The sequence below is a fragment of the Jaculus jaculus genome, chromosome 11, assembly GCF_020740685.1.
Source record: "Jaculus jaculus isolate mJacJac1 chromosome 11, mJacJac1.mat.Y.cur, whole genome shotgun sequence".
Lineage (NCBI taxonomy): Eukaryota > Metazoa > Chordata > Mammalia > Rodentia > Dipodidae > Jaculus > Jaculus jaculus.
Genome location: NC_059112.1, coordinates 39,053,392 through 39,081,117, shown reverse-complemented (window position 1 = coordinate 39,081,117; position 27,726 = coordinate 39,053,392). Strand labels below are relative to the sequence as shown.

Below are 27,726 nucleotides of genomic sequence, written 5' to 3'. Positions count from 1 at the left end.
CACTTATGATTCATATGTACACCTTATCTTCATGGCTTGAAAGATAATGTGTCCATTTTGGGGGTGGTGGTGGGTGGGTGGTGTTTTCTTTGTTTCTTTTTTGTTGTTGTTGTTGTTTTGTGTTTTTGAGGTAGGCTTCTTGCTCTCCAGCCCAGGCTGACCTGGAATTCACTATGTAGTCTCAGGCTGGCCTCAAACTCACAGCGATCCTCCTACCTCTGCCTCCTGAGTGCTGGGATTAAAGGTGTGGGAGACTGTACCCAGCTGCACTCATGTTTTGACGTCAACCTGTCACGTGACATTTAGGGGCAGAATTTTCCACTTGAGGTTAATGCTCAAAATTTCAGTTTGGAGGGCTGGAGAGATGGCTTAGCAGTTAAGCACTTGCCTGTGAAGCCTAAGGACCCCAGTTCGAGGCTCGGTTCCCCAGGTCCCACGTTAGCCAGATGCACAAGGGGGCGCACGCGTCTGGAGTTCGTTTCCAGAGGCTGGAAGCCCTGGCACGCCCATTCTCTCTCTCTCCCTCTATCTGTCTTTCTGTGTCTGTTGCTCTCAAATAAATAAATTAAAAATTAAAAAAAAATTCAGTTTGGAGCCCTTATGATTTTGGAAGCTTCCAGCTTCTGCAGTTTCAAATTAAGGCTGCTCACTCATGGCTAGGGAGGGCTCCTGCTTTGAATGGTATCTCTGCTTTCTCTCCCAATTTTTCCTTCACTTCCCTTCAGGCAGTCAGCAGGCTTTAGTTGCTGTTGTTGGAGGGGGGCTTGTGGCAGGCAGAGGTGGACAGGCTTTAGGATTTTGGGGTTTTGAAAGACTGTTCCACTAAGGTAATGTGCTTGGTATCCTTGGCAGTCCAAGAGGGAGACAGGGTGCACAGGGTCTCAGCCTTTCCCATGAACGACTGGAGACAGGTCGACTCCTGGGAGTGGGGAGACGGGAATGGCATTCATTAGGGTGACCTCTAAACTGAATATCCAACAGACCTGGAGTGACAGAGTGGGCATGAGGTAACAGAGGCTTTGCTTTCAGACCTGTGTTAATCAAGTGACCCTAGGGCCACCTAGGACCCAGGGACCTCGAATTACTTTTGGAAGCAATGACCTTATTAGGGATGGAACTGACTTGGAATTCACTACATAGTCTCTGAGTGGCCTCGAACTCAATGCTATCCTCCTACCTCTACTTTCCGAGTGCTGGGATTAAAGGCCATGTCCTGCTGAGAGAGTTGATATCTATACCATATCTTGGTACTTTTGATGGAACAGTCGGCACCTTTGTGCTTTTGAAGAGTCATGTTTTACAGTGAACAGGGCAGAAAAGCGTGTTAGGCTCTGGCAAATCCTCACTGAGATAAATGAGGCGAGTTTAAGTTAAGGCGTCCCCTGGTGGCTGCACTGGCTAATTGCAGGTAAAATGCCTCACTCCTCCATCTTGGTGGAGTTCTAAACGCTGTACACCATCTTGTTTGGTCTTCTCAACTACAGTAAGAAACAGGTGTGCTACTATTTCTACTGTTTTATGGAAGAGGAAACTGAGGCACAGGTGGGCTTCTTCCTTGCTCGACCTTGCCATGAGCTAGTGACAAAGCAAGAATCTTGGCAGCCTGACCCCTCCACTGCTGGCGATTCCTAAATCCTGCCCTGCTCTGCCCCGAAGAACCAGTTCACATGGCCGACGCCTTGGCATGTTGCTGTGTATCACAACCATAACCTCGGGGGAGACAAGGTTAGTTATGCTGAACACAACAGGGGCTTCAGTATCGCAACTGAAAAGCTTGCTGATAAATAATTAATTCTGAAAAACAACTGATTGGCAGGTACATTCTGTCAGTGTGAGCCTTTCTTGTTGTGGTTTGTCTTTTTCAAGGTAGGGTCTTACTGTAGCTCAGGCTGACCTGGAATTCACTATGTGGTCTCAGGGTGGCCTCGAACTCATGGCAGTCCTCCTACCTCTGCCTCTCCAAGTGCTGGGATTAAAGGCGTGCGCCACGACGCCCCAATAGCCTTTTCAATTTATTCTGCTTTTCTTGGTCCAAGCATGTTCTATATGATGACTACATGGGTATTACCTGGAATCTTGTTAGAAATAACCAGGTTTGGGCTGGAGAGATGGCTTAGCGGTTAAGCACTTGCCTGTGAAGCCTAAGGACCCCGGTTCGAGGCTCGGTTCCCCAGGTCCCACGTTAGCCAGATGCACATGGGGGCGCACGCGTCTGGAGTTCGTTTGCAGAGGCTGGAAGCCCTGGCGCGCCCATTCTCTCTCTCCCTCTATCTTTCTCTCTGTGTCTGTCGCTCTCAAATAAATAAAAATTAAAAAAAAAATTTAATTAAAAAAAAAAAAGAAATAACCAGGCTCACTGACTATGGTCCCTACATGCTTCGTGTGCACGTTAAAATGAAGAAACACTGAACTAGAACATACATATGGAAACATATTATTTGCTATAATTTGTTCTTTTTTTGTTTTGGGTTTTTTTGTTTGCTTGTTTGTTTGTTTTTTGGTTTTTTGAGGTAGGGTCACATTCTAGACCAGGCTGACCTGGAATTCACAATGTAGTCTCAGGGTGGTCTTGAACTCACAGCAATCCTCCTATCTCTGCCTCCCGAGTGCTGGGATTAAAGGTGTGCACCACCATGCCTGGCTATAATTTGTTCTTTTACTTTCCCCTTATACTGCTGTTAAGGCAAGTATGTGTTGGGCTAGATTAATGTTATGAAATTTATTCAAAGCTACTAAAACCTTTCATAAATATTTGTAATGTGTGGGGAGAAAAGGTGTGGGACGTTCAACAGCCACATGCTAAGACACCCAAAGTTCTGAAAGCAAGTTTAAAGTTCTGTCCCCTACATCCTTTCCTGGCCTTTTTTCCTTACTTGGCATGGTGGTGTGATTCAGGTGTCTCCCATAAACCTAGATGCTCTGAATGCTGGGTTCCCAGCTGATGGAGATTTGGGAATTAACACCTCCTCGAGCCAGTGTATTGTCGGGGGCGGGCGGGCTTATGGGTGTTATAGTCAGCTTCCCCTTGCCAGTGTCTGACACACTCTCCTGTTGCTGTTGTCCACTTTATGTTGCCCAGGGGGTGATGTCCACCCTCTGCTCCTGCCATCATTTTCCCTGCCATCATGGAGCTTCCCCTCGAGTCTGTAAGCCAAAATAAATCCCTTTTTCCCACAAGCTGCTCTTGGTTGGGTGATTTCTACCAGCAATGCGAACCTGACTGCAACACTTCCCCTGCTAGCCTTAGTTTCCTTGTCTGTGAAATGAAAAAACAGAGAATTAAGTGGTTTTTTTTTTTTTTTTTTTTTGGTTTTTTGAGGTAGGGTCTCACTCTGGTCCAGGCTGACCTGGAATTAACTCTGTAGTCTCAGGGTGGCCTTGAACTCATGGCGATCCTCCCACCTCTGCCTCCCGAGTGCTGGGATTAAAGGTGTGCGCCACCACGCCTGGCCTAAGTTATTTTTAAGATCCTATCTAGTCATAACTTTCTGTAGGGGCTGGTCAGGAGGACGGAGGGGGATTTTTGTAAAATTTAGGAGGCTGTGTGGAAGAATGAATCCAGGAGAGATAGGAAGGGGAAAATATATGAAAGGCAGGAGGGACAGGGAGGCAAGACGACTGTGGGGAAACAGATAATGAAGATGTGAAGACAGGAAAAAGCCAACTTCTGATGAAAGCGCTTCCACCGCCCATGAATTTTCATGGCTACCAGCTGGCATAACATCATCAAGTCAATTTTCAGCAACTCTAACGGAACTGCATTCGTAATAATCATAACAATATCGCCACGGAGTGCGAACGACAAAGATAATTTGAAATGGAAAACACTGACAAGATGCAAAATGAATGCGCTGTACCTGGCAACCAGCTCAGGGCCAGAACAGAATGTGCCCGGGAGAGACGTAGGAGGCGGCGGAGGACCGGCCTCCAGCCTGGAAGGGCTCAGTGTAGATGGCAGCCGCCAACTCCCTTGGGTGAGTGAGAGGAAGGTGACTCCATCTCACAACCAGAGACTCCTCCTTGCCGAAGGAAGGGAAGTGGGAAGCACTCCTTTCATCTTTCATTAGCTCCACACAAATAATGGCCATGACCACACTCAACTGCTGGCCTGTCCCCTCATGTGTCCACTTGTAAGGGACTCTGGTGGCCTTTGGGAGTTAGTCCATCCTCCTGTTGCCATTCAAGGGGATGCCAATTTGAATTTTTTCCCAAGAGTCCGTAGGCTTGTGTCTACAAAGTGTGAGTCCTGAAAGACAGCATTAAGGCCTTCCTCTAACTCAGGGTAGACACACACAATGGAGAGGGTTTCAGCATTGTCAGATAAGTGGAATAGCTGATATATTAAACTACAATTGCCCTTTCTTCTCTTTTTCTTTAATTACTTTTCAAATATTTTATTTTTATTTATTTGCGAGAGGGAAAGAGGCAGAGAGAGAGAATGGGCGCACCAGGGCTTCCAGCCACTGCAAACGAACTCCAGACACATACAAATGCCACCTTGTGCATCTGGCTTATGTGGGTCCCGGGGAATCAAACTGAGGTCCTTTGGCTTTGCAGGCAAGCACCTTAACTGCTAAGCCATCTCTCCAGCCCACAATTGCCATTTCTATACAGTTTTTTTTTTTTTCACTTAAACTTTTTTCCCCGTTTTATATCCCTGAGAAATAGCTGCTACAATCTCATTTGATTGATGAGAAGTTGGGAAATCCGAGAGGTTGAATAACTTGGCCTAAGTCACACAGCTGACGAGTGTTAGCCCGCAGAAGAGATGCAGGCATCTATCTCTTTAACTACTCCCCAGAGCCAGCTCAGATGTGTGTGACTTGTGGCACAAAGGTGGCCTGTCTTCCTTGGTGACTCCTGCGGGCCAGGTATGTTTATTCGTTTTCATTTTGAGTGCTTGTTTACTTTCATTCCTTTCATTATTTGACACAGGGTTCAGGACTATGTTTTCAAGTATGTAAGGGGGAGTTTGGGTAGATGATGTATTTTCAAAAAAATTCTTGGGGAAATATAACCATCTGTGCCCTCTAGCCACCAGGGATCATGATGAACTGGGAGGGGACCCTTCCCACACTGTGCAGGACGAGAGAGGAAGCATAACCAAGGACGTGAGGAGAGGGTGTGTCACTCACTGCAAGGGACGAGGAACCGCTACCTCTCCCTCTTGCCCTGGCTCTAGACCAATCTTTACCTGAGGCAAGCTGGAAACGCTGCACCGCCCAGGCGATCAACACAGACAGCAGGAAGGTTCCCAGAAAGTAGATCTGCAGACATCCGGAGAGCGTGTCAGATGACTGGCAAAGGGCAGGGGCCCCTGGGGCAGGGCTGGGAGATGATACCTACCAGGGCAGAGTGCAGGACAGCGCCCCAGATAAGCCGCAGGTGCAGGTAGAGCCAGCCCAGGGAGCAGGGGCTGAGGGAGTCCTCGTTGCTGTACCTCCAGCACCTGCAGACGAAGCCCACAGCAGCCGGGTGTCAGCTGGCTTTGGTGGCACCAGCCACAGCTGGCCTTTCAGACCCTCACACTTATATGTCTGCTTTTGTGTCCACCAACACCCTCGGGAGGAGATGCCAAGACGGAAACCAGCTGGAACCCGGCATTCTGAGCTCCTAGCAAAAATCTCACTGGGGTCCCTCATGCTGAAGGAAGACCCTGAGTACAAGCCCTGCCCAGGCGGTAGTTCTGTCTGAATGTCCAAAGTCCAGGTGTAGGAAGGACTCCTTATCTTTCAGAAAAGCTAATCAGATGTGTGGGTTTTTTTTTTTTTTTCCACTCTCATGGAAAACCTTGGTCAGCACTTGAACTTCAAATCAAGCATATTATATATTGGAAACCTCAGATACTAGAAAGGGCAGATGCATTTGGGTTTGGCTGAGGGCTCTATAAGCAGTAACCCTTGGAGCCTTTCTCTAATACTTGGCATCACAAAATCCAGGGAGAAGCTAACTTGAACCCAAGGGCAAACGGCATCCATTTGGGTCCCCCAGTCGCCACTGAGTTGGAGTGGCTCTGAACTACCTTTCATACAGCTCCCGGAGTATGGAGATATTGCTGGAATGCAGGGTTGGGTCAATTTCCAAGAAATCCAAAATGTGGTGTGGGACAATGGTGCCTTCCTCAATCAGCAGAGCCAGGTTAAAAAATCCCTAAAATCAAGTCACACACACAGTTATCAACTTGGAATAAAACCCAGGCACATACCCTTCATCACCACGTAAACTTTTACAACCTCCACATTTTCTTTTGTGTTGCCAGAGCCACATGGTTGAGCGTCTGAGAAATTTATTTGCAGTCGAGTGGGGAGGCTCTCAAAGAATGCTGTACCCCATCTGCTCAGATGCCAGGAAAGACATCTACCCTTTCTGTCTCCTGCTCTCATACAGAACTCAAGGAAAGTGAATCCTTGCATAGTCAACAAAACAGAACACAGTGGCAATGGCCATCATTTCCAGGCTATACCTTCAGTCACCATCAACCTCTCAGAGACCTGGTGAACTGAAGGATAACCTATGGGCATGGGCTTAGATGGCCTATGTCCGTGTGGAAAACCTCCCATGATGCCTTTCATAACAATCTCCACCGTGGGGCATTTTCCAAGCTCTTCCTTGTACACTTTCCCTAACATGCCTCCCTTAGATGAAGTGGCACTCACCATTTGAGAGTCACAAAGGAGACTAGGTGCTGCCTTTCGTAGACTTCATGGTCATGTTTTTGTTTATTGTTTGATTTGGGGCACTCTTTTGGGCTTTAGGTGTGGTATATGTGTGTTCATATATGTGTGGGCAAACATTTATGTGGGGGGGGGGGATGAGTGCGTGTGTGTGTAGGCCAGAAGTTGACACTGGGCATCTTCTTCAATTACTCTCTACCTTATACTTTGTTTGTTTGCTTGTTTTTTTTGAGGTAGGGTCTTGCTCTAGCCAAGGCTGACCTGGAATTCATATATATATATATGTGTGTGTATATGTGTATATGTGTATATGTATATGTATATGTATATATATGTTGTTTTCTTTCTTCCTTCCTTTTTTTTAAAATATATTTTATTTATTTATTTATTTGAGATAGAGAGAAAGAGGTAGAAAGAGAATGGGCACACCAGGGCCTCTAGCCTGCAAATGAACTCCAGATGCATGTGCCACCTTGTGCATCTGGCTTACGTGGGTCCTGGGGAATTGAACCAGGGTCCTTCGGCTTTGCGGGCAAGCACCTTAATAGCTAAGCCATCTTCCCCAGCCTTATAATTTGAGACAAAATCTCAATGAATCTGGAACTCATCAATTCACCTAGACTAGCTATCTAGGAAGCCCAAGGGATCCTCCTGTCTTTACCGCCCCAGTGCTGAGATTATAGGCATGTGCAGCTGCACCCAATTTTTTACACGGGTTTTGGGGATCTGACTTCAGATCTTCGTGTTTGCACAGCAAGAATTTTACCCATTGAGACATTGCCCTAGCCCCTCCTGGTCAAGTTTTAGTGATTTATCACCTCTCCCCTAACTTGTCTTCCAGGGGCTACCTGAAATGAACATCCACCAGATTGTACATATCAGGGCTCACTGTGGCATGTGGAGCCAGGATCATCAGAACAGTAGCACAAGAGTGAGTTTCTGCTTGATATGAGGCCATGTTCTCATAACAATGAATCAAGGCTGGGGAGAAGGCTCAGTGGTTAAAGGCGCATGCTTGCCAAGCGTACTAGCCCAGGTTTGGTTCCCCAGCACCCACGTACAGCCAGACACAGAACGTGGAACATGTGCCTAGAGTTTATTTCCTGCAGCAAGAGGCTCTGGCACATTCCCCCTATCTCTGTCTCTAACAAATAAAAATGTAAAAAGGAACAACGAATCAAGATTGGTACTATTATCCTCCCTGGTTTTATGGATTAAGAAACTAAGGCCCAGAGGAGTTAAGAGACTTGCTCAAGATCACCCAGCTGGAAAGTGGCAGAGCTGAGGTTGAAATGGAAGCAGGCAGGACCCAGAGTTTCCGCTCAGCTAGCTTCTAAGCAGAGCATGAACTGTCTTTTTGTTGTTGTTGTTGTTTAAGCAAACTATCTATCTATCTATCCTTCTATCTGTCTGTCTGTCTATCATTTATGAGAGACAGCTTGGGTGTGCCAGGGTCTCTTGCTGCTGTAAGTGAACTCCAGAACTATGATCTACTTTGCGCATCTGGCTTTTCATGAAACCTGGGAATCAAAACTGATCCAGCATGCTTTGCAAGCAATTTAGCTTCTTGGATCATCCCCAGCCCCAAAGCATGAAGTATGTTTTTTGTTTCTTTAATGAGGTAGAGTCTCACTCTAGCCCAGGCTGACCTGGACTTCACTATGTAGTCTCAGGCTGGCCTCAAACTCATAGAGATCCTCCTACCTCTGCCTCTCAAGTGCTGGGATTAAGGGCATATACCACCATGCCTGGCTGCATCAAGTATTTTAAAGACACACATGCATATTCATCAGAACAAGAGAAGAGAAAAGATTGCTATAAAATTTTTGAATGTTCTGATCAACAAAAAAATAAGATCAAACTGAGTGAGCCATAGGCGAGGGAGCATTTGTATGCAATGCCCTTACTTAAGGTTCATTAAAGTTCACCAGACAGATATATTTGGAACTAATTATGACTTAATTTTTAAAAATATCAAAGTTCCAGTAGATAATCAGGCAAAGAATAAGAATAGGTGGTTTGCATAAAATATAAAGATTAGCTTGTCATCAGTGAGTACAGATGTATCAAGTCTTCTTCCTCACTAGAAAGTCCACAAAAGGAATTCGAAGCAATAAGGAAGTATCAGCTAGCAGTTATTCAGCAGAATCCAGTCACCCCGGGCTACAGGACTCTGTTATCCTCTCCTGTGGCTAAGGTAGTAGCTGGAAAATCCTTTCAGAAAAGAGAATAGCATTATACTATCTTATAGTCATAAAACCACTGAGAGTGACTAAGCCACATTCTCTTAGAATACAGCTAAGTTATTCAAATGAAGAGGAAAGCAGGAGACCTTAAGTGTTCCTTGTAGCACAACAGCAATCACCCTCCAACTCTTCCTCCACAGACTATAAATTTCACAAAGGCAGGAATATTGTTTCTTCACCTTACGTCCCCACTCCATAGTCCTGACTTTATTTACCACTGTAAATATACTGTAAATACATGTTGATCAATAAATAAGTTAGCAAACAGAAGAATAAGATTCACCATTGGCAATGCAGTAAGTCGCACCCAGTGCTTCAGTTTAGTGGGAAGACGGATCTCCAGAGCGGCAAGTCTGCCAGAGGCAGTGCTCGCCCAGGAGCTGGTGGGCAGGGACTGGAAGGGAACATGAACAGACATAGACCTGGCCACGAAACTGCACGTGCATTCTTGGATTTCTTCTTGCCTTTTGTTTGTGCTTTGTTTTCTTGAGATAAGGTCTCGCTGTAGCCCAGGCTGACAAGGAATTTACTATGTAGTCTCAGGCTGGCCTTGAACTCGCAATGATCCTCCTACCTCTGCCTCCCGAGTGCTGGGAATAAAGGCATGCGCCACCGTGCCCAGCTCTTCTTGTCTTTTAAGTTTATCTTTTGTTGCTTTTCTTTGTAAACATTGCCTTTCTTAAAAAAAAAAAATCAAATTTGAAAACCAAATTATCCAGGCCTAATTTTATTTTTTTTAAATTTGAGACAGAGAGAAGGGGAAAGAGAGAAAGGGAGAGAGGGAAAATGGGCATGCCAGGGCCTTTAGCCACTGTAAACAAACTCCAGGTGCATGTGCTACCTTGTGCATCTGGCTTATGTGGGACCTAAAGAATTGATCCTTCTAAACCAGGCATGGTGACGCACGCCTTTAATCCCAGCACTCAGGAGGCAGAGGTAGAAAGATTGCCGTGAGTTCGAGGCCACCCTGAGACTCCATAGTGAATTCCAGGTCAGCCTGGGCTAGAGTGAAACCCTACCTCGAAAAACAAAAAACAAAAGACAAAAAAAAAAAAAAGAATGATCCTCCTATAAATCAATAAACAAATCCTTAGGCTTTGCAGGCAAGTACCTTATCCACTAAGCCATCTCTCCAGCTCATCCAGGCCTAATTTTATTTTTATTTATTTATTTTGAGGTATGGTCTCGCTCTAGTGCAGGCTGACCTGGAATTCACTATGGAGTCTCAGGGTGGCCTCGAACCCATGGCAATCCTCCTACCTCTGCCTCCCAGGAGCTAGGATTAAAGATGTACGCCACCACACCCAGCTATTTTTTAAAAATATTTTATTTATTTACTTATTTATTTGAGAGAGAGAGAGAGAGAGAGAGAGAGAGAGAGAGAGAGAGAGAGGAAGGCAGATAGAGCGAGGGAGAATGAGCACTCCAAGGCCTCTAGCCACTGCAAACAAACTCTAGAAGTGTGTGCTACCTTGTGCATCTGACTTATGTGCATTCTAGAGAATAGAACCTGGGTCCTTAACTTTGCAGGGAAGTGCCTTAACTGCTAAGCCATCTCTCCAGCCCTCCAGGCCTAATTTTAAATGATGAAAGATACCACCTGACTCTATAAAAATGGAAGAGAGAGGAAGTTGGAGGGAAGGAAGAAGGGAAGGAAGAAGGGATTGAGGGAGGGAATGGGAGGGATAGAGAATGAGGGAGTGATGAAGCTGTTTCCAGGTTTTGCTCTATGATCAGATTCCAAAACACACAAGCAGGTAACAACAGTTCCAACCTCCCCCATGAAAAAGACTCAGAGATCCTCACATGACTTCAGTTAGCAAACGGAGAGCGGGTATGGAAAGAATGGTCATTGGAATACCACACTAATAACCATTGCAGGCAAGATCTGTTAGAATTCCTGGGCAAACTTTTGAGGACAAGCAAGATGTTTGCAGAGTTACAAATTATCTTTCCAAGATATTTGATAACTTGGACAAGACAAAAGGATTAGCCGTACAGAAACCACCTGCACCAGGTAGGTAAAGTCAGCTTGCCGGGGGTGGGGATTTCCAACCTCATGCGCTCCTGATATGATGCTCAGAGAGACGTCACGTCTGTAGTGTCTGTCCCTCCCCGCCTTCACGTCTGTGTGTGATCGTTCATGTGGGTGGAAGCCAGAGGAAATTTTGGGTTTTATCCTCAGGAATTCTGTCCAACTCCTTTGAGGCATGATCTCATTGGTCCAGAGCTTACCGATTTGGCTAGATTGGTTGACCAGCAGCCCCAGGGATCCTCCTGTCTCTGCCTCGGGATTGAACTCAGGTGGTCATCCTTATGAGGCACAATCTTTATCAACTGTACTATCTACACCAACAATCCTGCCCCCTCCCCCGCTTTCTTTCTTTCTTTCTTTCTTTCTTTCTTTCTTTCTTTCTTTCTTTCTTTCTTTCTTTCTTTCTTTCTTCTTTTTGTTGAGACAAGGTAACAATACTCTGTTCTTGGTCTCCCCATTGCTGGGATTACAGATGTGCACCACCTTGCCCAGCACTCTTGTCGCATTCTTGCACTAAATACTTAACCTCAGTGTATTCAGACAGCCCAAGAGACAAGGGACCTTCTACAAAATACTCAACCAGTGATCTCTGAAAGTATCAAGTTCATGAAGACAAGGAAAGACTACGGAACTGTTGCAAGTTACAGATGTCTGGAAAGACAGGTGACAAATGTCATGTGGGACCCTGCACAGGACCCCAGAATAGAAAAAGGACACTGTGGAAAACTGAAATCACAACAAAGTAGAGGCAATGATTCTGCCCCAATGTCCCTTTCCTCATTTGACAGCGCCAAGGTTGTTTAAGATATTAACATTAAAGGAAGTGGAATGATGGTGCCTAGGAACTTTCTGGGTTCCTCTTACAACTTTTCTAGAAGTCTAAAATTATAGCAAAATAAGAAGTTTCTGGAAAGGTCACTGAGAAGCAGGTCCTGTCACTTAGATCCTAGCTCAAGTGCAATGTAAACTGCTACCTGGAAGTCTCTGCCTTATGAGTTAGTTGGATGGAATCTGGTAGAAACACCTTCTGGTCCCCAGCCAGAGACCAGGTTTCGACTCTGGTGGCTTGGCTCACTATCAGTTATCTAGCCTTTGATAATTCATTACCTGGGTGTGATTTTCTGACTCTGGAATGAATGTAAGAACCTCATTCATCTGGAATTGGTGGGAGAAAGGTGTGGGGAGCACCACCCAGTGCTCAGCGGAGGTTTCCTCAGAACTGTTGGGAGCAATGAGAGTGGGCATTGGAAGCTCTGTCCTGGATCCTGACAGCTGGTTTCTGTGGCTTACCTGGGAGTCTCCGTCCAGGGCTGCTTGGGCATACATCTGCACAGACAGCTCAAGGTCTTGGGACTGGTTCTGGTGTCCATAATAATAAAGGTCTCCCATTTTCAAATATGCTGTAGAACACAAAACACACATTCACCTGTCAACTGGTCTGTTTTTAGACCAACGTATTACATCCTTGCTCCACACCCTCACCAGAGTATCTCCATTACTATATGCATACAGAACATCTTCATGTTTCCCTGGTAGAAGATTAAGCTCTGAGCTCGCCCATCTCTACACATGGCTGGTTTCTCTGGAGGCTTCCTTGTACAGGTCTGCTTGAGGGAATCTGTGGTGACAAGCTCATAGCCAAGCTTGTCTTTGACTATGTCACATCTGCTACGTTATTTCCAGAGGTTCACGGGCCCTGAATCTTTTTAACTTTGTTTCAGCCATGTGCTCAATTTACTTAGGAGTGTAGAGATCAACATCCAAGCAGAAAACCAGAATCCATTTCTTGTGGCTCCACAGGGGGATTTCACTATGAGGAAGGGGGTGATTGCGTTGGAAGAGCTGAAAGGGCAAATGGGAACCTATAGGAAATTACTGTCATCCCTAAGATGGGGAAGGGTTGTGTCAGAGGATGGCTGTGGCATTTTCAGAGCCTCCGGGGCCTGGGAGAGCTGACCTGATGAGTGTTAGAACACAGTAGGGCAGCTGCTGCCAGAAACAGGACTCAAAGCAGAGAGATAGTATAGCTAGGCTCCTCCCCTCCTCCCACAATTCCATCTTCCAAGAGTCCCTTCCACTGGCAAAGGCTCCTGGCTAAAGAAGTTCCTTTAGGCTGCACCATGCTAAAGGGAACAAAGCAGGGGGACCGGAAGCCTATTTGAAATCAGAAGGACGAATGGCCCACTCAGGGAATCCGACCTTAACAGAGCTCTGTTTTGAGCCACTTTGTTTGGGAGATGGCTCCCAGCACATCATGGGACAAGGCAAAGGGAAGTACATGGTAGGAGGCTGTCAGCAGTTCAGACTCGGCTTTAATTGCAGAGATTTTTCACCTTCTTTCCTAATTGTTTAGAAATATCACACTCCATACAAAGCTGTTAGATGTTCCCTGTTAGAAAAGATTAAAAACCTCCAATGCACCGGTTTTTCTATACATACCAAATGAAGGGGCATCGATTTGATAAACAGAGAAATTATAGTATCTCCAAACACAATTAACGCCCAAGTATCTCTCAGCCAGATCCTAGGAGGTAAAAGGGGAAGAAAGTTAATTCATTAATATTTCTGTCCAGTGACTAATTCTGCCCCCCGCCCCATAAAACTAAATTCATTATTCTTAATCTTAGCGCTTCTATTGGGAGAAGAATACATTACATACTGGCCTCTCCTCGCAGATGTGAGCTAAATTTGTCTGTGACACTTCAATTCCAGTTTCTGCTGCTAACACATAATACAGCAAAGCTTCATGCCTAAAAATAGATGATTAATAATAAATTTCATATAGTGGCTCTTACTAATATGCGCAGAGAGCTTTATATTCAAACATAAGGGGGCACAAAATAAGCAGTTTTTTAAAACCACAAAATCATGAGTTCTTTTTAAAATAAATCCGGTTGTTAAAAATACTGCACGTGCTGATTTCTTTTCTGTCTTCAAGGCTGAAGGCGGAGAGACTGGGAGCTAGTCGAGGCAACAGCTACCTCTACCGGCTGAGTGGCGCGTGGTGCCCTCCATCCTCCTGCAATCCTCCTATCTCGCTTAGAGGAGATAAGTGGTATTAACAAAAAAACTCCAGCCTTTACAGTGTTTTGTTTTGTGAAAGGCTTTCTAGGGCTTAGGGCTGCGAGCAAGCTTAATTAACACAGAGCTTTTGTCACGCATTAGCAATCTGGCAGCCGAGAGACAGTCTACAAAAGCTTGCCAGCAGTGGCCCAAACACATGACAAAATAAATGTTGGTCTCATGGTGACGGAAGAGGCGCAGAAGAACAAGTGGACACTTTTCTTGTTTTTTTTTTTTTATTATTTATTTATTTATTTGAGAGCGACAGACACAGAGAGAAAGACAGATAGAGGGAGAGAGAGAGAATAGGCGCGCCAGGGCTTCCAGCCTCTGCAAACGAACTCCAGACGCGTGCGCCCCCTTGTGCATCTGGCTAACGTGGGTCCTGGGGAATCGAGCCTCGAACTGGGGTCCTTAGGCTTCACAGGCAAGCGCTTAACCGCTAAGCCATCTCTCCAGCTCACTTTTTTTTTTTAAATATATATATTTTTTTTTTGATGTAGGGTCTCACTCTAGCCCAGGATGACCTTGAATTCACTAATGAGTCTCAGGGTGGCCTCGAACGCATGGTGATCCTCCCACCTCTGCCTCCCAAGTGCTGGGATTAAAGGCGTGCACCACCATGCCCGGCTCAGTGGACACTTGTCATCTGTTGAAAGGCTGCCCAGGGATTTAGGCATGGAGTAATGGGACACGGGCCCGGGGAAACGGACACCTCCCTACATTCACCACTAGCAGGAGGGTCAAGGAACACAAGGGCTCTGGAGGTAAGGTGGTCATACAAGTATAAGAATGAACAGAGGGGCTGAGAGGTGGCTTAGTAGTTAAGGTGTTTGCCGGCAAAGACAAAGGACCCAGGTTGGATTCCCCAGGACCCACATAAAGCCAGATGCACAAGGTGGCGCATGTGTCTGGTGTTCATTTGCAGTGGCTGGAGGCCCTGGAGCACCCATTCTCTATCTCCCTCTCTCTCTCAAATAAATAAAAGAATGAACATACCAATTGGCTCTAAACTTCTCTCTTGTGGGGTTTATTCTAGTGAAAAAAAAAAAAAAATCCACGATCTATGTCCAAAGATTCCTTTGCAAAGGAGTTAATGGGAGAGCTGTTCAGATGAACCATAACAAAGAAAATGGAAAAGCGGTGATTAGTCCAGTTGCCTCACGGTGCGGCCACTTTCAGATGTGGCCAGTAAGCGTGTTTTAAGCTGGGGGTGATGGTGCATCCCTGCAGCCTAAGCCCTTGGGAGATGGACGCAGGAGGATCATCCTCAGAGACTCAGTGAGCTGACGACCAGACTGGCTACGTGAGACTCTGACTCAAGGGCTGGAGAGAGGACTTAGCAGATACGGTGCTTGCCTGTGAAGCCTAAGGACCTAGGTTCGATTCCCCAGTACCCTCATAAGCCAGATGCACAAGGTACTGCATGTATCTGGAGTTTGTTTGCAGCAGCTGGAAGCCCTGGTACTGGCTCTCTTAATAAATAAATAAACAATACTCTGACTCAAGCAATAGGGAGGGGGTGTCTGATGATGTAGCCCCATTGGTTAAAGTGCTGCCTGCCATGCATGAAGCCCTGGGGTTGGTCATCCATACCACGTTAAAACCCGGGGTGGTGGCCCACCCCTATAATCCTGGCACTCAGGAGGTGGAGGCAAGAGGATCTGGAGCTCAAGGGCATTCATTGTCAGCTATACGGAGTTTGAGGTGAGCTGGGGCTCCATAAGACCCTATCTCAAAAAAAAAAAAAAAAAAAAAAAGCCAGGTGTGGTGGTGCACGCCTTTAATCCTAGCACTCGGGAGGCAGAGGTAGGAGGATTGCCGTGAGTTTGAGGCCACCCTGAGACTTCATAGTGAATTCCAAGTCAGCCTAGGCTAGAGTGAAACCCTACCTTGAACAACAAACAAACAACAAAAAATGATCCTATAAAGAATTTTCAAAAGCACAGAAAACTTGGGCTGGAGAGATGGCGCAGCAGCTAAGATGCTTGCCTGCAAAACCTAAGGACCCAGGATTGATTCCCCAGTACCCACATAAAGCCAGATGCACAAGGTGACATATGCATCTGAAGTTTGTTTGCAGGGGCTGGAGGCCCTGGTGTGCCCATTCTCTTTCCTCTCTCTCTCTCTCTTTCTCTTCTTGCAAATAAAATGTGAAAAAAAAATAGAAAAAACACAGATGTTAATGTACAAATTTCCATTCAGTGCAAAAGAAAGCAGAATAAAAGAGTCCATCCCATTTTGCCAAAGGGAAGTAAGCTGAGGCAAGTGCACGGACTCAGACACTTACGTGCCCAGGAAACTCAGCTCTCAACGATCGTGCTGCCAGGACTGAGCGCTATGTGGTGAGAATGCAAGTAATTTTTATGTTCCTCTTTTGACTCATCTATTTCCTTCACTTTTTGTGTATGATCCAGTTTATAATTAAAAATTTATTTTAACCATAGGATTTGTTTCTACAGTCTATTTTTCAGGGTAAGTCAATAACATTATTTAGCTACTTAGAAACTGGTTTGGGGAGGGGTGAGAAGAGTGTATATGCAGGTGACAGGAAATCAGGAAAATGTTCTGAAATCATCTTTCTAAACCGCTACTAGCAGCCCTGGACAGACCATCACTTAGAGACAGAGAGAGGTGGTTGGGGATCAAATTAGGACAGTCAGATAGACCTTCAGTCAGACAAGCTGAAGGCTACGGGCTGGAAGGCCACAAAGCTGATTCCCAGCCTGTGAGATACCCGAGATAACGGACCAATTAGCCGTGACTCATGCTAAAGACAGCTGAGGTCAGCTAAGCAGCATCCCCCATCCCAAGACACATCAGATAACAAGCCCATAACTGCAGCGGTAAATGCAGTACAGCCTGCAAAAATCACGTTTGGGTACTGGACTCCTCAGAGCCCACCCAACCCCAGACAGAGAGTATGCCAGTTGAGCCTACCAGAATTTCCCCATCCTTGTGATGGCGCACGCCTTTAATCCCAGCACTCGGGAGGCAGAGGTAGGAGGATCGCTGTGAGTTCGAGTCTACCCTGAGATGACATAGTGAAGTTCAGGTCAGTCTGGGCCAGAGTGAGAACCTACCTCGAAAACCAAAAATATACATGCATATATATATGTATGTATGTATACATGTATGTATGCATGCATGCATGTATGTGTGTGTGAAAAAATATATATATATTGCAAAACAAGCTTCTCTTTTTTTTTTTTTTTTTTTTCATTTTTCGAGGTAGGAGTCTCACTCTAGCCCAGGCTGACCTGAAATTCACTATGGAGCCTCAGGGTGGCCTCGAACTCACGACGATTCTCCTACCTCTGCTTCCCAAGTGCTGGGATTAAAGGCGTGCCCCACCACGCCTGGCAAAACAAGCTTCTCTTGGGCAGTAGAGAAATCCGTTGGCTGGCTATTAGCATTGAACAGTGTGCGTGGGGGCCGGGGTTGTTGAGCAGGAGGTTGACACTCTTTGTAAGATGAGTTATGTTGGCAGTGAGGGAGGGAAGGGAAACTGCTATTGTCCAATTATATAAACCAGAAGGAAAATTTATAGGATTCGGAAGCATTTCCATCAAAGAAGAACGGAAATCCATCACAGTGAGATGTCTAAAAACATCGATGTCAACAGAAGTTCTAAACAGAAACCCACCTGTCTTCCCTGTGGCAGAACCAATCACGCAGTGCCTGGGTGTGCTCCTGTCATGTCCTCACTTATTGAATGGCGAGGGCTGGGGGGGGAGGGGCACTCCAGACCAGCCTCCCCAGCTTCCCAGACATGGTGTGTTCACCTCGCTGTCTCAACAGAAACCAGCGGCAAGTATTCATTACAGCTACTTCTACCCTGATCTTCTAGAACAAGCATTCACTCCACATCTGCTCGTTGCGGGAAGCTAAGAAAAAGGCCTCAAAACCTTCCTTTCCTTCCATGAGTTCCCTCAAGATAAGCACTTCAAATTTGCCCTAGACGGAAGTAAAGCGGGGCCCTGGACAGTCACTGCGACAGAGTTGGGCAATGAAGGGGTTCATTTCAGACCCAGCACAGACGTTTCTAGCACGTTTACAAAGACATGTCTTAATCATCACTCTTCTGGCCACTCGCTGTGAGTCGTGACTTTGAGTACCTCTGAGCAGCTTCTCAAACAATTCTGATTTCCTCTGTGCTCTTTTTTGCCAATGCCTAAAGCAGCTCAGACAGGAAGGGGAAAAAGAAAAACACAACAAAACTGTACACAAAGAAAACCTCCTGGACTCCCCGAGGAGTCCATGGTTCTGGTGAAAACGTTGAATCTCTTTTAGCTTTAACTTTTCAGGCCTCCTTGTGTTACCCCAAGCCCACTGCTCTATGTTGGCTAACCTCCGTGGTTAAGTATTTGAGGGCATGTTTAAGACAAAGGGCAAGAAAATGTGCAGCTGACAGATTTAAAAAAAAAAATCACATACGGTAATACAAAGAGAAATGAAATATGACAGCTAGCCTTTCCTTGCTGACTGCTGGTGTCCAAGGGCCGCCTTGGGCATGACAACATCATCTTCCGCATTATGTGCATACAGCAGAAAAGCCCTTTCTCAATCACAATCTTCCCTTAAACAATTCCACGTAAATCTTGGAACAACAGGCAGAAGCACAAGCGCATCAAACTGACACGTGTAATTTGGAAATAACGTCAAGAATAAATTGACTCCCGCAGAAGTGAAAGGGAGGGATGGGCTTCAGACACTGATGGATGCACAGCAAAAATAGAAGTTCTAGGGCTGGAGAGATGGCTTAGTGGTTAAGCGCTTGCCTGTGAAGCCTAAGGACCCAGGTTTGAGGCTCGATTCCCCAGGACCCACGTTAGCAGATGCACATGGGGGCGCACATGTCTGGAGTTTGTTTGCAGTGGTTGGAAGCCCTGGCGCGCCCATTCTCTTTCTCTGTCGCTTTCAAATAAAAAAAATTAAAATGAACAAAAATTTAAAAATAACAACAAAAATAGAAGTTCCACCTTAGGGAGAAGGACAGCACTCGTCTATTCCCCTTTAGCCCCTGGGGAGGGAGGGCTGGGGAGCCTGAGAGAGCAGGAAACCCTAGAAGCACTTTGCCTTAGTATGTATTATTTTTAATATGTTTATTTATTTGCAAGGAAAAGAGAGAGAGAATGAGTGCGCCAGGGCCTCCAGATGCATGTGCCACTTTGTCCATCCAGCTTTACGTGGATACTGGGGAATCAAACCCAGGTTGTTAGGTTTTGCAGGCAAGCACCTTAACTGCTGGGCCATCTCTCCAGCCCTGCCCCAGTATATTTTCACAATGCGCCCCCACTGTGATGGACATCACCCATTGTGATGGACTTACTGTGAAACTCAGAGGTCTCTAATCCAGACTTGAAACTTACCTTCAACCATACTTAGCGTCCAGTACCAAGATTGGAGATAGCTGAGCTGGCAAAGTGCTTGAGGACCTGAGTTTGATGCCCAGAATCCACATAAAAATGCTGGTTTGATACCTGTGATTCTAACACTGGGAAGGTGGGGATCAGTAGATCCCTGGGACCTGATCTAACCAGCTAGTCTAGCCTACTTTGTAAGACAGGGCGATGAGAGGCCCTGTCTCAAAAGAGGTGGATGGTGTTCTCAAGGACGACACTTGAGGTTACCCTCTGTCTGTCACATGCCTACACACACACACGTGCATGCTTACCTGCGCATGTGCATGTGCACACACACACACGCCCATTAAAAATGACTGGCAAGGATAAGAAGAAACAGAAATGTATAGATGATGGGCAGGCTCATAAAATAAATTACTTTGGTAAGCAGTTGGCATTGTTTCAAACGGTTGAATGGAGACCCCACTTGGAAGTTTATACTCCAGAGCATTTCTTCCTGTGCATGCCAGGAGATCCCTAAACAAAAGTTCATGGCCACATGGGCCTTAAAATCAACAACAAGAGGGAAATGATGCAAACCCACATTAACATGAGAACTGGTAGATAAGCAGTGGGGTTTCAGCGGGGACTCCACCGCCAGCATGCCTAGAGGTGCACACGTCATATGTTACACTTAAAATGCAGTTGAGGGCTGGAGAGATGGCTTAGTGGTTAAACGCTTGCCTGTGAAGCCTAAGGACCCCGGTTCGAGGCTCAGTTCCCCAGGTCCCACGTTAGCCAGATGCACAAGGGGGCGCACGTGTCTGGAGTTCGTTTGCAGTGGCTGGAGGCCCTGGCGTGCCCTCCTCTCTCTCTCTGCCTCTTTCTCTGTCTGTCACTTTCAAATAAATAAATAAACATAAAAAATAAATAAATAAATAAATTTTAAAAAATGCATTGGAAGACTTACATATGAAATTATTTTAATAAGATCAAGTTCGGAATAAACCAAACTAAATCCACTGCAGAGGAACATGTCTATAGATAGCCAAAGTATAAATCAAGCAAGAAGAAAAATGAATATGAAGGTCCTGGGTCGGGGTTACAACTGTGTCCTGAGAGTGGATGGGGAATTTCACCTGGGCAGGACATGAAGGAGGTTTCATCAGCTGCCATCTTCTATTCCTCTTCCTTTCTCTCCCTCCTCTTTTCCTTAATTTTATTCTATATTTTATCTCATTTGCATGTGTGTTTATATGGGCATGGTGCCACAGCATATGCATCGAGGTCAGAAGACAACCTGGAGGTGGCTGTGCTCTACCTTCTGTGAGACAGGGTCTCTTGCCCACAAAAGCGCCTGGCCTGCCAGCTCAGGATTCTCCTGGTTCTACCTCCCATTATCATAGGCTCACTGGGATCACAGATGTACGTGCCTATTTGTGTCTGGCTTTACATGACTGCTGGGAAATTGAGCCCAGCTCGGGCTGGCAGCCTTTGCAAGCAAGTGCCTTTAACCACCTTTAAGCCGGAACCATCTCCCCAGCCCTCTTTGTTTTTTGGGGCGAGGGGGGATAGAGAAGTGGCCCTCCAGGGCATTAGCCACCTCAATCCATCCCCAGACACTTGCGCCACCTAGTGGGCATGTGCGACCTTGCACTTGCCTCACCCTTACGCATCTGGCTTACGTGGGATCTGGACAGTAGAACATGGGTCCCTAGGCTTCACAAGCAAGCACCTTAACCACTAAGCCATTTGGATATAAGGTGTTGCTAAGTTGCCCAGGCTGGTCTGGAATTCACTAAGTAGCCCAGGCTGGCTTAGAGCATGTTTCTTTTGCCTTATCTTCCTGAGTGCTGGGACTATAGGTGTGAGCTCATCTGCTTAAGTAGGGTGGGAGGTTGATACATGTTACTGCTGTGCTCTGAAACTCACCTCTGCATCCCAGGCTATTTTGTTTTATTTGTTTATTTGCAAGAGACAGAGAGAGAGAGAGAGAGACAGAGAGAGAGAGAGAGAGAGAGGAGAGCCAGATTTCGGGGCTGGTGGGGGGAATGAATGGGCGCACCAGGGCCTCCAGCCACTGCAAATGAACTCCAGATGCATATGCCACCTAGTGTATCTGGATTACATGGGTACTGAGGAATTGAACCTGGATCCTTGGGCTTTGCAGGCAAGTGCCTCAACCACTCAGCCTTCCCATGCCGTTTTGCATGCACCTCTATCTAGTGTGGAAACAAGGAAACCCACTTCTGGTTACTGCCGCGCTTGTCTCTGTGCTAACCTCCTTCACCCTGGACTCTGGACCAGCTGCTTGTCTGTTCTTTTCACCAACTAAATGACAATTAAGTGAAGAATGTATAACTTGCCACTCAAAATTCCAGCAGGCAACACTTCTTTGGTTTCTATTTTATCCTCAAGTCTGAATCATGACAGAAAACCGGAGAGCTTAAATTTTTTTAGCCTTGCCTAGCATTTTCCTTTCCTTTTCCCCTGTCATTTCCTTCCCCATAAACCGTGCCCTCTGCATGGCTAAATGGAAACCTCCGTCTATGTTTCAAGGCTATTGTTTCTACATCTATCATCATGAAGGAGAAATAGGAGGCTGCTAGCTTCTATTAGGCAGATAGTTGGGGACAGAGGCCCAAAGAGAGAGAACAAGGAAATGTCATTCTGTCCATGTTGGCAAAACTGGAACTTGGGTCTGATCCTGCCTCATCCAAGACCAAACCAATCAGGTCTCTGCTTGCACACCTAAGCCTGATGATGAAGCTTACCCTGGTTGGATGTCTGAACCCTGTAAAGGGGGTTACCCACATGCCCCCAACTCTTTCTTTTGCCCCGTGACTTGGCCTGAGCAATCCCACAAGTCTGTCCCTCAAAGAGAATAATACTTTTCTTGGCTTGAGTATTTTTCTTCTTGTCATGCTTGGGGACACCCTTCCACTCTGATTACATGCATGATTTCACTTTGACCTCGAAGTCCTTCCTATTAATTCTCTCTCATCTGTTATGTAAAGGGGCTTCTGTATGATCTTCCAAGCGTGTGGAACTGCCCCAGCCTTTTCCTAGATACATATTTCCCCTAAATAAACCTCAGAAATTATTATTTCTCCCTAAAGTCAATAATTAATAATTTATCCTTCTTGGGCTGCAGGGATGGCTTAACGGTTAAGGCACTTGGCTGCAAAGCCAAAAGACTCAGGTTCGATTCCCCAGGACCCATGTAAGCCAGATGCACAAAGTGACCTACGTGTTTGTTAACAGGGGCTGGAGGCCCTGGTATGCCTATTCTCTCTGTCTCCCTCCTTCTCAATCTCTCTCACATAAATAAATAATTAATTAAAAAAAACCCTAAAGTCTATAAAAAAACAAAAAACCTACCCTTCTTGAGTCCATTGTATTAATCCTTTGTTAAAAATAGGATAAGGACCCAAACTGGGGTTCACAAGTTTGAGAGACCCACTCCTGAATCCCCAAGTCCTATAGCAATCCAGTTTCCTATAAGCCTCCCAAGCCAGGCATCACTTTTTCCTCCTCCAGTGCTCACGTGGCTTCCCGGGGCTCGCTCACTCCATGTGCTTTCTGAATACTGTGCAGGGCACTGCGAAGCAAGCTGTGACCACTGACAAGGAGAGAGCAGTCATAGCCCACTGAAGGACGGGGAGAAAGGAATCGGGGAGGCTTCCTGGAGGAAAACAAGCACAGAGGCCTAGAGGCTGAATGCGAGTCACAAGAAAAAATGCTTGTGGAAGGGAAGGGCTAGCAACCAGTCTCCGGGCCTGACACAGTAAATCTGTTGAACTGAACTAAAACACACAAACACACACACACACACACACACACGCAGAGAGAGAGAGAGAGAGAGAGAGAGAGAGGGGACACTTAAGTTCTCTCTCCTGTCACCAAGAGTGTGTGTGTGGATAGGGGCAACATATCCCTTAGTCATCTGCCCCTATGTGGCAAGCTTATTATTGTTTTGTTTTGTTTTTTTCTTTTGAGACAAGGGTCTCATGCATTTCAGGCTATCCTCAAACTTACTGTGTAGCCAAGGGTGACCTTAAACTTGTAATCCCCCTGCCTCTACCTCCCAAGTGCTGGAATAACCGGCATGCACCACTGCCCCCAGCTAATCGCACGCTTTTTAATGTGCCAGCTGAAGTGCTATGTGGGGTGTAATTCTAAAGCAGGCACGAGAGAAAAGCTATTAACAAACACTCTGTAGAAAAACCAGTGTGTCTGCAGGTATGACTCTATTTATAGACCCACTCCTCTTTTGAAAAACTCCATATAAAATCACTTTGATATTAGAATGTTTAGTTCACTATAAAGAGTGGAGAACTGGTAGAGAAAAGTCAAACTTGGGAGGTGATTTTTTTGTTTGTTTTGTTTTGTTCTGGTTTTTGCATATCTTATTTATTTATTTATTTTAACAGAGAGAAAAAGGCAGATAGAGAGAGAAAGAGAGAGAGAGAGGGAGGGAATGGATGCACCAGGGCCACCAGCCACTGCAAATGAACTCCAGGCACATGAACCACCTTGTATATCTGGCTTTACATGGGTCCTGGGGAATCCAACCTGGGTCCTTTGGCTTTGCTGACAAGTGCCTTAACCACTAAGCCACCTCTCCAGCCCTTGTTCTTTTTTTTTTTTTTGAGATAGGGTCTCACCATGTATCACTGGATGGCTTGGCACTTGCTATGTAGACAAGGCTGGCCTAGAATTCATAGTGATTCCCCTTTCTCTGCCTTCTGAGTGCAGCTGGGCACCACACATCCAGTCTCGTTCATTTGTTTTGCATTAGAGGCACAGCATTGCCCAGCCTGGCCCAGAGCTTCTAGTCCGCCTGCATCATCCTCCTGAGTAGTGGGATGAGAGGCACTGCTACCACGTCGCCTCCAGGCCCGATAATTTTAGGAACTGGAGTCCACACAGGAAACACTCAGTGTAGAAATGGCAAGGTGTGTTTACAGTTGGGAAGCACTCATCTCCTTTCAAGACATTCGTCCTGATGGCGGCAAGCGAAGCTCCGATAATGAACTTGCACAGGATGATAAAACAAACATTTGTGTTTGGTGCCTCTTTCACGGGGCTCATTTCCCCCGCATGCTCTGATTTAAGATCCTTGTTCACTGAGACGTGATGGGTTGGTTGCAAGTGCAGCTATGGACCAAAAGAGAAAACAGCTTTCTTCTGGACTTATGTTTTTAATTAAGGTTCATATCAGAGTGTGATCTATTCTGGGTCTGGCCTAATGTCTTTGAAGCAGTGGACCGAGGGGATATCTGCTGATTTGCATATCCATTTTTGTTATTATGGAAATACCCAGATCATTTAGGCAATAAACCAGCCAGGAAAATGTGGCCCAAGGGGAAACAAAGATGGAGTGCTAGACTCAACAGAAGAAAACAAAATGGAAAAAGAAGGCAGGTAGCGTCTGAGATGCTAATCTGTGATGCCACCGGGACAATAGCAGGGCTTGTCAGTCCCTATAGGGCAGAATGGGATATGGCAACTTGATGAGAAGTTAGGAAAGGGGGCATCCTGTAACACTGGATGCCAGCAAGTGATTTCGAGGGTCTTAGCCTCCTGAAGACCGCAGGGGCGGTACACACTCTAGCGTCACACTTCTTCCCTCCGACAAAGTGGGGATTCCGGATTTGGACTTGGTGTGGTCTTATAGGGAGACGCTCTACAGGCAAGAGGAACAAGCTTGGATGTGTGCGTCTCTCAGCATGATAAATGTGGATGCCTGCCCCCCCCCAAGAACTGATTTTTTTTGTGTGTATAATTAAACATGAAAATGCAATGTTTCCCAATCAACAGCGATCAGTTGGTGATACTCTGGATGTCGTTACCGGGAGACTACGACTTTCCTACAAGCTGCTTTTTTTGGTCAGTCACAGTTTTAAAAGTATTTTATTTTATTTATTTATTTATTTATTTGACAGAGAAAGAGGCAGAGAGAGAATGGGCATGCCAGGGCCTTCAGCCACTGTGAACGAACTCCAGATGTGTGCGCCCCCTTGTGCATCTGGCTAAAGTGGGTTCTGGGGAATCAAACCTGGGTCCTTTGGCTTTGCAGGCAAATGCCTTAACCACTAAGCCATCTCTCCAACCCCTCAGTCACATTTTAAAGACTCCATTTCCTAAGACAATATTGGCAGATTGAAAAGGAAGGTCTGAGACAGTGTGCGTTGGCATGGGTCTCAACTTACCATGAACCCTCCAGGTAGGCGCTGAGGCCTTTACGAATCACATGGCCTAAGTAGCCATTCTTCTCAGCTACGTGCTTTGCCCATCTGAAAAGGAAAGGGAGAGAAAATATGCAAACTGTGGCAAATTAAATAATCACTTTTTTTCTTCATATGATCTTAAGAAATCCCACATGGGAAAGATTTTGCTTATTAGAATTTGTATAAAGCAGCAAAGCAGAACTGAATGCTAAAAAGGCATTTTTTAAAAAAGTACATTTGAGAACTTTTTTATCAAATGCCCTTGCCTGTAAGTGCCCAGTAGTTATCTGTTAAGCTAAACAAAGACATATAGCATACATAACAAAAAATATGTACTCAACATGGAAAAAAAATTTCCACTAAGAGTTCTATTACTCTCCTCATTAAAATATGTTTACTGGAACTAGCAAGGCAGCTCAGGGATACAGCATTTGCCTGCCTTATATCTATGAGACCCTGACTTTGATCCCTGGTACAACAAAAAAGAAAGAAAGAAAGAAAGAAAGAAAGAAAGAAAGAAAGAAAGAAAGAAAGAAAGAGAGAGAAACTAGAGACAGCTATTGATTTATGATAAAGTTTCCTTGTTTTAAATCTGCTTCCGAATGTATTCTAAAAAATTCTATTAATTCTATTAAATTCTATTAATAATGAACTGCTGGGCTGGAGAGATGGCTTAGCGGTTAAGCACTTGCCTGTGAAGCCTAAGGACCCTGGTTCGAGGCTCGGTTCCCCAGGTCCCACGTTAGCCAGATGCACAAGGGGGCGCACGCGTCTGGAGTTTGTTTGCAGAGGCTGGAAGCCCTGGCGCGCCCATTCTCTCTCTCTCTCCCTCTATCTGTCTTTCTCTCTGTGTCTGTCGCTCTCAAATAAATAAATTAATTAAAAAAAAAAATAATGAACTGCTTACTATGTTGGCATCTCTAGACTTAAACTAATAAAAATAATACATGAATGCAAAACTAACACAATAGAAGGAGAAAATAAAATAAGTTCTTTAAAAATACTTAACACAGCCAGGCATGGTGGTGCACGCCTTTAATCCCAGCACTTGGGAGGCAGAGGTAGGAGGATCACCAGGAGTTCGAGGCCACCCTGAGACTCCATAGTGAATTCCAGATCAGCCTGGCCCAGATGAGACCTTACCTTAAAAAATAAAAAATTAACCCAGGGCTGGAGAGAGAGCTTAGGGAGCAGGAGGCAGTGGTGTGGAGGTACCAAGGTGGGTTTAGGTTTATTTTCCCTTGTTAAATTTTTCTTTTGATTGAAATTTCGAAGCTTTGCTTTGCTTTTGTTTTTAATTTTTGAACTAAATGCATATGTAAGTGATAAAAATCAAAATTGAGCCTGGCATGGTGGCACATGCCTTTTTTTTGTAAATTTCTATTAGCATTTTCCATGATTATAAAAAAATATCCCATGGTAATTCCCTCCCTCCCCCCCAATACATGCCTTTTAAAAAAAATTTTTTTTTCAAATTTTTATATGTTTGGAAGAGAGAGAGACAAAGGAAGAGAGAGAGAGAAAGAATGGGTGTGCCAGGGCCTCCAGCCACTACAAATGAACTCCAGATGCTTGCACCCCCTTGTGCATCTGGCTAATGTGGGTAATGGGGAATCGAACCTGTGTCCTTTGGCTTTGCAGACAAACACCTTAACCTCTAAGGCATCCCTCCAGCCTGGTGCACGCCTTTAATCCCAGCACTCGGGAGGCCGAGGGAGGAGCATTGCTGTGAGTTTGTAGGCCAGCCTGAGACTACATGGTGAATGCCAGGTCCTGGGTAAGACCCTACCTCAAAACAAAAATAAAATAAAAACTGAATTTAAGGGGCTGAGGAGACGGTTCACTGGGAGAAGTGCTCGCTGTGTAAGTGTGAGGACCTGAGTGTGGCTTCTCGGGACCCACATGCACACTGGGCATGGTGGTGTGCACCTGTAATCCCAAGGCTGGCGAAGTAGAGACAGGAAGATCCCTGGAGCTGCTTGACCAGTGAGTCAAGCCTAATTAGTGACCTCTGGGCCAATGAGAGACCCTGTCTCAAAAAGAGGTGGCTGGGACTGGCCAGAAGACTCAGTGGTTAAGGCACTTGCTTGCAAAGCCTAAAGACCCAAGTTTGATTCCCAGTACCCATGT

General features: G+C 45.7%; 1 protein-coding gene across 1 annotated transcript in view; it reads right to left on the bottom strand.

Moving 5' to 3' along the window:
- Positions 1 to 27,726, bottom strand: part of Sel1l3 (SEL1L family member 3) — a 136,963-nt gene that overhangs the window by 5,943 nt on the left and 103,294 nt on the right. The window contains exons 17-23 of the mRNA XM_045130273.1: positions 25,579 to 25,662; positions 13,615 to 13,705; positions 13,395 to 13,479; positions 12,246 to 12,355; positions 6,023 to 6,150; positions 5,347 to 5,449; positions 5,195 to 5,267 (exon numbers count right to left, since the gene is read on the bottom strand). Of these exons, the coding sequence (XP_044986208.1) occupies positions 5,195 to 5,267; positions 5,347 to 5,449; positions 6,023 to 6,150; positions 12,246 to 12,355; positions 13,395 to 13,479; positions 13,615 to 13,705; positions 25,579 to 25,662 (674 nt within the window). The remainder of the gene's footprint in view (positions 1 to 5,194; positions 5,268 to 5,346; positions 5,450 to 6,022; positions 6,151 to 12,245; positions 12,356 to 13,394; positions 13,480 to 13,614; positions 13,706 to 25,578; positions 25,663 to 27,726) is intronic.